General features: G+C 44.1%; 1 protein-coding gene across 2 annotated transcripts in view; it reads left to right on the top strand.

Annotated features, from left to right (window-relative positions):
* LOC144797680 (fatty acyl-CoA hydrolase precursor, medium chain-like) overlaps positions 1-12295 on the top strand; it is a 258416-nt gene that overhangs the window by 205307 nt on the left and 40814 nt on the right. For both annotated transcript variants that reach the window (XM_078668403.1, XM_078668404.1), the window contains one exon: positions 6575-6722. In XM_078668403.1, coding sequence (XP_078524529.1) covers positions 6575-6722 — 148 coding nt within the window. The remainder of the gene's footprint in view (positions 1-6574; positions 6723-12295) is intronic.

Here is a 12295-nt window from a genome sequence, read left to right on the forward strand (position 1 = left end):
TGCAATTAGTGCCATTGCCATATCTAGATCGGCATCAGGGTTACCTGCTTCCTTGCCCAATTTGCCTCCGTTTTTTCCAGAGCATCTGGCAAGTTGTCGAGCAATACGATATAAATTCTTTTTATTCCACTAAGGATATTTTGTCTTGAGATATAGCCGGCCTGCAGGTGGTAAAACAATTCGCTGATTTGCACATATATATTTGAAATAGTGATTATCAGGGATTCCAAACCCTTGCTGCAGATGGGTAAAAGGGCAGATCTCATCTAATAGGTAGAGGTCTCCTATCGTTGTCAAGCCATGCTGTTCCCACCATCTTCCCATAGCATAATAGAAAATGGGCGGAAGAAAGGAGGATCTCCAAAGAAGGTGTGTATCAGCAAAGCCTCAGGATCATCATAGCTTTACAAAGTTAGCTCCATATTTTCCAGGCATTGTGCACCACCTTGAATCGGACGCTCGTGTAGTAGCTCTGCTCTAACTGCCGCATCAGGAGTCCAACTGCCTTTTTCCCAAGAGCCAGTTCATATATTGACGGGAGAGCCCAGTGACTTTCCTGATCTGTCTGTTAGTCATTGCCTATAGACAATAAAATATGCATTTGCTGCAGAAGTGCCGCCCATTAGCAAAATGTGATGTATGGTACCGACAGCCCGGCTCCACCCTGTGGAAGAGACAAATATTTTAAAGAAGGCCTCACCTTCCCGTAACGACAAATAAAATTAGTTAAGAATGTTCTTAAAATTGAAACATCTATTGCCACTGGGATTGACCGAATAGATATAAAACCCTGGAAGCATTATCAACTTTAGGACATTACCCCCGCCAATAATATATAGGTTTAGCGTGTTTTTCTTTTTCAGGTCTGTAGATATTGTGTTTACCAGAGGATCAAATGTAATCCTCCCTATGGTATCTACCTTTGGGCTAATGCAGATTCCCAGATACACAGCTGTGTCTACGCGCCGAGGATCTTTAAAGGCCAGGTTTTCAGTGCAAATGACTTGTGTTTTTCCTTCGCTTAGGGAATATCCAGAAGCTTGCCCAAATATTTCGGCAATGGCGACAACTTTCCCGGGTTGCTCCTGCGGGATTGGTAGTGACAATGGCAATATCATCAGCATATGCTAACACTTTGATCTCAAACCCTTCGCTAATAATCAGTTTTATCCCTTGGCTGTTTAAGATCGTCTCTATCAGCAGGTTTATATAAAGCACAAACATGACGGGAGAGCAGGGATACCCCTGCCTAGTCCACCTTGACGCCCCTATATTTTTTAATTCCTCCGCCATTAGCTGCAGCCGTGCGTATGGATTGAAATACATGGCTTTTATGGTGGTGGTTATTTAGGGACCAAATCCCTTTAGCTCGAGCATCCCTATAAGAATCTCCAAGCCACCCGGTCGAAAGCCTTCTCTGCATCAAGGAGGATCATAGCCATCTGCCCCACTGTCTCAGCAGTGATGTCAAACAAGGTTATAGCCCACCTTATGTGGTCGGTTGTCCCCCTGCCGGGAATAAAGCTGTGCTGCCAGGGCGAAACCAGATGACCTATGACCTTCCCTAGCTGACTGTCCAAGATTTTGGAGTAGATCTTAGTATCATAGATAAAAGATATCGGCCTATATCAGGCTGGATTATCCAGGGGTTTGCCCATCTTTGGGAGTATAATAATATCCGTGCCTTGCCAAGACTCTGGTGGGAGGCCATTGTGTTGTACCCCAGAAACAGGTCCAATAGCATGGGGGCTAGCAGGACTTGAAGTACCTTGTATAGCATAATAGAAAATGGGCGGAAGAAAGGAGGATCTCCAAAGTAGGTGTGTATCAGCAAAGCCTCAGGATCATCATAGCTTTACAAAGTTAGCTCCATATTTTCCAGGCATTGTGCACCACCTTGAATCGGACGCTCGTGTAGTAGCTCTGCTCTAACTGCCGCATCAGGAGTCCAACTGCCTTTTTCCCAAGAGCCAGTTCATATATTGACGGGAGAGCCCAGTGACTTTCCTGATCTGTCTGTTAGTCATTGCCTATAGACAATAAAATATGCATTTGCTGCAGAAGTGCCGCCCATTAGCAAAATGTGATGTATGGTACCGACAGCCCGGCTCCACCCTGTGGAAGAGACAAATATTTTAAAGAAGGCCTCACCTTCCCGTAACGACAAATAAAATTAGTTAAGAATGTTCTTAAAATTGAAACATCTATTGCCACTGGGATTGACCGAATAGATATAAAACCCTGGAAGCATTATCAACTTTAGGACATTACCCCCGCCAATAATATATAGGTTTAGCGTGTTTTTCTTTTTCAGGTCTGTAGATATTGTGTTTACCAGAGGATCAAATGTAATCCTCCCTATGGTATCTACCTTTGGGCTAATGCAGATTCCCAGATACACAGCTGTGTCTACGCGCCGAGGATCTTTAAAGGCCAGGTTTTCAGTGCAAATGACTTGTGTTTTTCCTTCGCTTAGGGAATATCCAGAAGCTTGCCCAAATATTTCGGCAATGGCGACAACTTTCCCGGGTTGCTCCTGCGGGATTGGTAGTGACAATGGCAATATCATCAGCATATGCTAACACTTTGATCTCAAACCCTTCGCTAATAATCAGTTTTATCCCTTGGCTGTTTAAGATCGTCTCTATCAGCGGGTTTATATAAAGCACAAACATGACGGGAGAGCAGGGATACCCCTGCCTAGTCCACCTTGACGCCCCTATATTTTTTAATTCCTCCGCCATTAGCTGCAGCCGTGCGTATGGATTGAAATACATGGCTTTTATGGTGGTGGTTATTTAGGGACCAAATCCCTTTAGCTCGAGCATCCCTATAAGAATCTCCAAGCCACCCGGTCGAAAGCCTTCTCTGCATCAAGGAGGATCATAGCCATCTGCCCCACTGTCTCAGCAGTGATGTCAAACAAGGTTATAGCCCACCTTATGTGGTAGGTTGTCCCCCTGCCGGGAATAAAGCTGTGCTGCCAGGGCGAAACCAGATGACCTATGACCTTCCCTAGCTGACTGTCCAAGATTTTGGAGTAGATCTTAGTATCATAGATAAAAGATATCGGCCTATATCAGGCTGGATTATCCAGGGGTTTGCCCATCTTTGGGAGTATAATAATATCCGTGCCTTGCCAAGACTCTGGTGGGAGGCCATTGTGTTGTACCCCAGAAACAGGTCCAATAGCATGGGGGCTAGCAGGACTTGAAGTACCTTGTATACTTCCAGAGGTATTTTATCGGGGCCTGCTGCTTTCTCTGAGGGTAGATTGTGTAAAGCTGCTTCAAGTGTGATATCACCCTCTAACAAATTCCTACTGGATTAATCAGTGCTAACCCCCAGTTCCACCTCTGTCACTACTCAAGAAACATCCAAGGATCCCCCACTGTCTTCCTTATATAATAGCTGATAGTATTCTTGAAACACACAAAGTATGTCTCTTGTCTCTGTGTAGGTTTGTCCAACCCTCTTAATTGAAGATATCGAGCTTCTGGCTATTTTCTGAAAACATACGAATCGTCAGCCTTCTCCCATCTGTTTCTCCATACTCGTTTGAATCATTTTTGTGCGACTGATATTCTTCGACCGATCTTTGGGTAAGCCAGCCATTAATTTTGGCTTTTAATGCAATAAACTTAAGCTGAGTTTGTACCACCCCTAGCCCCTGCTTGATCCGTGACACATGCTCTTCCTCAGCCTCGGCCAAAACCCTTAGTAACCACTCGTTCTCTGCCAAGCGATGCCTCTTTGCGTGGGCAACAAAGCTAATAGTCTCCTCCCTCGGGTCAGCCTTGAAGGCATCCCAGACTGTACCCACCCCCGGATGTTCGGGCTCTGAGAGGTATAGGTCAATAGGTTACACCTCCTTATAGCCATCAATTTCCTTTTGTCCCAAGGAATAAGTGTTTCCGCAAGGCACACATTATCAGATAATTCACCCTCACAAACTCGGCCACCCTTAACCCCTTGGAACTATCATTCAGCCCACCCACATTTACTGAACACATAATTATTATACCCATTTGGTCCATGTCTATAACAACTTAGTGTTCCTGACTTCAGCTCAGTTAAATAGGAAGTAAGGCAGTTCTGTGCTAGTCGCAATTCCATCAATTCCATTTCCGGGTAAGATTTTTGCTTTGATCCCACGCCTTCACCTGCCCTCCAACCGTGCACCCCCTTCCCATCCCACCCCACCCCCCCAGAGAACCCTTTTGCATTAGAATTGCCTTATATATGCCGCCCAATGTGGGTAATCCGGGGCTCTGCCGTCCTTTAGTATCCCTGGATGTAAGGTGCTCAGTAGATGTATTGTCCCAAGCGAGATCCTTGCTCCCGGAGGTTTGCTCTCTGACATTTTTTCCCATCTTATGGACTGTCAGGGTCCGGCCCCCTCTGCCCTCTTCGAGATCGCTATCAATATTATTATCGCTAAACTCAGAGGAGGTGTCAGAGCCATCCGCTGACCACTCGGCCCCATCCAATAGCAAAAAAGAAGCAGTCGCTTGATTCCTTATTAAGGTGGCACTTATCAGTCTCATTGCCTCCAGGGTGTACCCTTAACTGTGTAGAGCCTGATAGTGATTATTGCCCTTGAATTACTAATTCATGGTTGTTAAAGGTGGGAAGAACAGGTGGGGGCAGGATTGGAGGAACCGGTGGAGCCAGGCTGGAAGCAACCTTTACATCAGGCACTGGGTGCCCATCAGCTGTTATTACTGTGCTGTGCTCAGCTGCTGTACTGAGCATCAACTTGGATACAGTTATTGGGGGTGGCAGAGCCCCCCTTGTCCTTATCCTCCCCCTGCTGAGGCCCGGGAGAAGAGAATGTGAAGTTGCCGGTATACCTTCTCCTTGATGTTGGCTGGAGAAATCAGCTGTCAGCTTCCCTCTGGGGGATCCAGCCTTGGGCCATTTTTTGACATCTGTACTTTAGCTGATCCAGGGCTAACGTTAAGGTGTTCCATCTCCCTGCCGTCCAAAGGTCCTTGCTGCTGCAAATGCGACTACTGCTTCGCAGCCAATCCCCGAAGGAGATCAGTAACCGTGGAACTGGCAGGCCGGGTGTTCCTGGCGGCTTAGCCCCCTCATCTCCTCTCCTGAGGAAGTTACTGGTCTCGTGAAACCAAATCGCGGTCACCCCCTGCGCTCTCCCTCAACAGCGCCCAAGACTAGACCAGCCTGTCAGTAGGGGTGAGCACTCTTTGCCTTCAAGGCTCCAGCAGAAGTGTTAGGCCCCATCGCTGAAGCCACCGCTATCATTGCAGAAACAGTGGCACAAGCAACACAGCCGGAGTGACCTAAGGCTACCGCAGTGAACTGCCACAACACTGCGAGGCCTCCGAGAATTAGCACCAGCCGTGGGCAGCCTCCAGGGGTACCCACGTGCCCATAGTCAGTACGAGGATCATCTACCACTCTCAGGACAGTTCATATTTTACTAGCCCCAGGTCAGTGTGCTGCAGTCAACCACCTAAGAGGCTGCCATCTTGCCCCCCTCTGGTGAATTAAGTCCTGGCTTCGATCCAAGAGATAACTGAAGTCCTCTGGTGGTTTGGGCTTATTGGATTGAACGTTTGAAACAAAAAGTTCAAGAAAGAGTCTGTAGTTCTCAATTTACATGCTGTAGATCTTGTTGGGGTGTTGATGTGGCTGCTGAAAAGGTGGTGGTGGTAAGAAAAGTAAATCCATACCTTCCTCTGTTCAACTACCGCTTCAATATTTTGTCCCTTGATATTCTGGTCACAATATTATGACCCTATGATTTTCTGCCTTTCATATTCCCTACCACAATAACACCATGAGTGATCACAAATAATCTCCTCTACACATTCATTCTGATGTTCATGTTCATTATTGCAAAAGTGATGCACCCAATGTTTCCTAATTCTCCTAAACATACAAACAAGAAAGGGCCGCCTTCTCCTCCAGGCCACTGCATTAATTTTCAATGGGGTAGGTAGTAGGTATGACCTGATGGTGCAGGGAGTGCACTTCAGGTCCCAGCCAGCCACTATGCAGAGGGGGTCAAGGAAGATATTTTCTCAAAACTACAACACCTAGAATCCAATGACAGCTTACCCATCTCAAAACATGCCAAAGGGTGTCCTTAAGGAGCACCTTGTTATACCTTAAGCAATTCCTGTACACCAGTGGTCCAATAAACTATTGCCAACAACCAAAAAGGCAGCTGAAGTTTCAGGGAACAAAGGAAAATGGGTCATGAGTGATACAGCTGCACAGGTGATTGGGGTATTTCATTCTTATACCTACTCACTTGTTAAAATAAAACCAAGTAAAATACTTTTTTTAATTGATTTGTTTCAATTCATTATTACCATTAGTATTGATCACGCTGACCTGTCAACTTTGTTTTATTATTGAAGTAATGCATATATTGTGCACACCTTCAATTAGCTTCTTATTGAGCCAAGTGGATGTCCAGGCTGAATAACATTCAATAAATCCAAATGTTTCTATTTTATGGATCACTCAGATGATAATCAAGAGTTTTAAGAAGCATAGCTTGTTATAACAATGTGGTGTCCTTTCATTGCTATTCTTACAGGGATCAATACCAGAGTTTGTGCCTTTGGCAATTGATGAGTATCTGGGTGACACTGAGGACACCATAATGATCAGAGACTCTTTCCTTGAGATGCTTGGAGACATTGTGTTTATTTTGCCAACTGTAAAAACAGCTACTTACCATAGAGGTAAGTTTCCAGCTAAGAGGTTACAAATTCAAATTATATACATATTTGCATTGTAATGTTTAAATGTTTATGTGTCAGGACTGTCAATAAGGACAGAAGTGTAAACCTGCCCCTTAGCCAGTGCTAACCCAGGAGTGCACTGCTTCCAAAATGTTAGGCCAGTTTGGGTGTAGCTGTGATACCTTTAGAGTATTCAGGGTCATTGATGGGAGGTAATACTGATAGGAAGGCTGTGGCTTGGGCTCCACTATGAGAAGAACAACATTTTAGCTTGAGAACACCAATATTGTTGTTGATGTTAAAGCAGAGCACACCCCCAGTCCCAATTACCACATGTAAACGGATAAGAACCTAGGCAGACTGGCAACCACAGAATGTGCCTGCAGTGAGACTTAAGAGATAATAATTGTGGTAACAGGGAGCCAGCAACAAAGGGGAAAAGTACCAATGGTAATTTTGTGCACATGGACTTACTAAAACACCCAGGGTGGCAAAATTGACATCATTCTCCCAACGACCTTGTTGACACCTTGTTCTATCCTTAACAACGTCGTATTTGCTGCTGATTGCTATGGGAAGGGCTGTAGGGGCAACATAATAAAACATATTCAGCGTTCTATGGGGTTTGTAAACATGACAAAATCAGCAAAGGTTGTATCAAGGAATCAAAAGGACAGGCCAGTGATAGAACCTGAACCCCCCACCCCCCCCCAGACAAGCCCTAATTAATACCCAAGCTAGAGTGCACATAATAACCAAAGGTTCACCTTTTATATGGAGCAGTTCTGGGGGAGGTTTCATATCTGCATTCCTTGTGGGTAAGACTGGCCTGTCACCACACACTGACAGCAAATGATTTATAAGGGGGTAGGGGGTTTCCAACCACCAGGTGAGCAGACCAGGGAGTTGTTGTTTCCTTAGAGACAGCCTTATAGCCTGATGGTAGACTACATTACTGAAGGAGAAATATCAACATTAGCAACCTCTTTCACATAAACGTACACTACATCCTTGCACACCTCCAATCCCCAGAATAACTATTGGCCTACACCACTTTATTGAGAAGGTGGTCTGGTCAGACCATTCAGTACTAGATTCAGCTTAGAAACTGTGTGTCCCAAATCCAAGAGAATTATCATTGTAGTGATAGCACTGCATCTGATGAGGAGCCCCAACTAAGGCTTATTCCCTAGTAACATCTCCCTTTCCAAGTTCTTACTAACTTAGATTAGCTAGCCAAAGAGGCCATCCTAGAGGTCAACTGCGTTCGTCCTACAGACAATGTTAGTAGAGCTGTTACGAGCTTTGCTAGCCCCATTTTCTTGGGCTATGGAGGAGCACATTGCTTGACCCTGGTAAATTCTCCACCTGCCTAGCACTCAGGGAATGATGGCAGCCTTGACTGCAAGCTACATTATGGTTGGAACGTTATGGTTAGAGCATATCTGAACATTAATACCACATGAGCCACGGCACTGTGAATTACACTTGATAATAAGGTGGGCAATTTCTCAAGTTTCAAACAGGCAGAACCCTTCTCTCTCACTGCATGCATTATCCAGATGCCATGGATACTGACATAAGAGATGATCAGGATTTTGAACAGGCAGGACTGCAAACTGGCACACTATCTGTGGTTCCTCCCCATGGAAGATCTAAGGTCAATTTTAAGGAGAATGGAGACAACCATCTTAATATTATGAATACTTCAATTGTTTTTCTAATTTAGTCAATGCCTCTCTTTTTAAAAAAAATAGGTGTTATCTCCCATCTGCCTTTCATGTTAAAACACCTTTAGAATGCAGTTGTGATTAGGTGGTTGGAGTTTATTACCTGAAAGAGCAGGATATTTAATAAATAAAACAAGACCAAAATGACAAAAATCCAATTAGTAAATATGCAATTTCAAACATTTTTGTGAACATAGCCCCAAAAGGCACAAAGAGCCAACTGTGGATATCTCATTGCACTGGACTGAGACTAAGTCACACATTCAGGCTGACCACGATGGAGCACGGGCCAGCTACAGGGGTCCATTTAGGCCTGCTGTAGAAAGTATATTAAATCCTGGTTTGCGTAACGTTGCACGGAGCCATGTTGAAGATGCGTCTGGCACCCAAAGTGATGTGTTAGTTCCGAGATGTGGCAAGGCTGAGATATGAGGGCCTGCATTGCCGTTGAGGATCCCATCAACGAAGCTAGCGATACAAAGTCCAGTATCGAGGATGCGCACAGTCAGAGCGATGCATAGGTACCGAGGAACTGCAAGGCTGCGATGCATTCAGAATCATCATCAAAGCTGCCGTCACCCAGGGATGTGAGGGCCCGTGCCATGGATTTGTATTGCATGTCCGATGTCCAGTATTTAGACCCAGTTATGCCTCTGAAGTGGAGAGAAGCTTCTGGAGGTTGCCCTTTGACATGCACAGGTGCCCTTCCATCCTGGCACTGGCTCCCGACTAACTACATGAGTTATGCAGCCCTTTGTGTGGAGGCAGGACACAGCCTATTCAAGAGTAAGGAGAGCAGAGTCCAGTTCCTCTCTAACCATCCTGCCAGTGATGGCCCATTCATACACACCTAAGCTCCATATTGTGTGTGGATGTCTAGGAGGAATTCTCAAAGCCCAACTGTCAACTATACCCAGTCATGTGACCCAGAGACAGGCTGCAAGCACAAAATGACTAAGACAGGAAAGTGCCAACTTTGCAAAAGTGGCATTTTCAAAATTGTAATTTAAAACTCGTCTTCTCCATAAGATAGGCTTTTCATTAAATTTCAATGACGCTAAACATGAACTGGTATCCTGTTCCCATTTGGAATTCCCATTTATAAATTGTAATAAGATAACTCCAATGTTTTTCTATGGGAGAGGTAGAAAAACATCACTACCAGCCCATGTAAAACTAAGAAAGCACATATCCAACTTTTTATATAGACTACACTGTGCCCTCTGGGCTGTTCAGTGGCTAACTTAAGGGTGACTAATATGTACTGAAAAAGAAGGTTTGAGCCAGGTCGAAATGACATGTTAATTCTGCACACCCAGACTACAATTGCAGGTCTGTAGCATTGAGGGGCATATTTATCATTATATCACTCTGCGCAGCACAGCAAGTGCGCTGCTTGATAGGGAAAAGGGCAGCAATTCACCACACTTAACGTTGTGTGGCACATTCCTGACTTTTCCTCAAACTGGTGATGTGCAATCCTGACATTCTTTGACAGTGACTGGATTAATTTATTTATTTAGAATTTTGGCTACTTGGTTAGAATTTTCAATATATATGGCAATGAATAAGAAGCCCATCACAGTATCCATATTTCTCTTGTCTTTCATTCCATAGATTGGTTCATTCTGTCTAATGTCCTGTATGTTCTCAATTGGCCTTTTACATACATATTCAGGGTACCTTCACTCTCTGAAGCAGACATGCAGATCCATATCAAAACGTTCAATATGGCTTTAGTTCCTTTTAGCTCTCAATAATTCATCAAAGGAGATACTCCACTAGAGCACTCATGGATGACAGCTGTCAACATGCAAAGCACTATTCTGCAAACCACCAAGCAAAGTAGTTGCTCCTTCTGAATTTTCCTGAAGATAGGGCAAACTTTGCAGTATCCCCAGTGCCACCTGAACTGTACCTGCATACAATAGAGTGCCAGTGAATTACAGAATCGGTACTCGAGGGGAAAAAAATATGCAAACATAACACCATAGCTACTGCAGATTTAAGCTATGTTATATTCGGGGGTATGGCCATCAGCCTACTGCATTTGCAATGATCCCAGTGATCTTTTATTGGATGACGACCAATACCCAAGCACTTGGGTGAAATCATAGGACTTTCATTCCCCTGAATCTGGGATGCCACTCCATCTTATATACTCAGCCCATATTTTACCTGCTCTAGCTGGAGTACTTCCAATATCCAACCTATAAGACAGATGAACTGCTTTCCCCAACTCACTGCAGTGGGAATACTTGGGTCCTACTTATGTATGCATATCTCTCTTCTGGCCAGCAATATTAGGTAGAACAGCAAACATCTCTGAGACTTCCTAAAAAGACACCTTGTTGTAGTATCGACCTCTAACATGACCAGCATGATCGTCTTAATATTTGTTCCCATCATTTCTGATATGACTCTGCTCACAGTTTCCCAGTATCTTTCAAGCATTGGGCAGGACTCAAAAACATGTTCGTCATTTGCTTCAAGAAGCCCACATTTTCTACATTTAGGGGTAGGGTCCTTTACAAATCTGGCAACCTTCTGAGGTGTCCAATACAATCTATTCAGCGTGAAATAATGATTTCTCTTTAAGTTAGCAGATTTAACCTTGGAGTATAAAAATGTTAAGGATGTATGCCACAGATAGGACAGTTCTTGCCCTGGTATCACCTCCTACCATATCTTCTGTGGTACCCGCAATCTATTATCCTCTGCGTCTGATAATTTCCAATACCACAAAGCAACATCTCTGCCTTTAGATTTCAGGTCTTGCATAGGGTATTCTTCCTCTCAGATGTTGTTCCATCCTTGGATATCACTTTCATACAAAGAAGATAGCTGAATATGCGTAAATCTTGATAGGGAGACCCCTGTCCTAACATTGATTATTTTCCAAGGAATTAAACTTTGTTCTGTAAATATCTCCCCCAAGATGACCCTCCTCTGGGGGAGACTTAAACTGTCCAACACACATTCCAATTTACCAGGAGAATCCCAAATTGGTAAAAACTTAGAGTAATAGGTCATCCCTAAGGTTTTCCTAACTTTGACCCATAGAGTAAGTGCAGCTCTTATCACCTTTAATCACACTTTTTGAAAGCATTTCACAGCTCCAAACTTATAAAGAAATCCCCTAGCTCCTCATTCTGCGGTCATTTCTCCCAACATTCTCCCCCAAGATGAACTATCTGGAGTCCCAAGAAGCATCCTGCAGTTCTCAAATTGAAAGTCCGTGCAATACAGGTGCAAATCAGGGAGCGCCAGGTCTCCTTTTCCTCACTCTCCACCTCAACATCTCCCTCCGAACCCCAAATAAAACTCATGAACTTTCTCTGCAGTTTAGCTGAAGCCAAACTAGGAAATGCTAGTAGAAAGCTGTTGACATGGTATGCCAGTTTAGGTTGAATTGACATTTTAATCAGATTTACTCACCCATAAATTGCTAATAGCAAGTTCCTCCATCTAGTAAGCAATAGCTCAACCTCTTTTGCCACCCTTCCTAAGTTAAGTGTTGGAAGAACCTCCAAAGACTGTACTATAGCGATACCTAAGAACTTAATCCCTGACTTAACCTCTCCATCCCAATTATTTTTATTCCAACACATAATCTCTGATTTTGATTAAATATCCTGATGGTGCCCCAAACTTCTTTGCTGACTTCTCTACTCTTGGAATGGTCTGGGCAGGATTCAAAATGTAAAGTATTAGATCGTTGGCATACAAAGCTATCTTATTTTCAAAGTGCTGCCAGGTAAAAAGGGTTACTTTATGGCCCTTTCTTAGCAGTTGGGCAAAAGGCACGATATATGTATCAAAAAGTAGGAGAGAGAGAGGACA

This window comes from Lissotriton helveticus, chromosome 12, assembly GCF_964261635.1.
Source record: "Lissotriton helveticus chromosome 12, aLisHel1.1, whole genome shotgun sequence".
Lineage (NCBI taxonomy): Eukaryota > Metazoa > Chordata > Amphibia > Caudata > Salamandridae > Lissotriton > Lissotriton helveticus.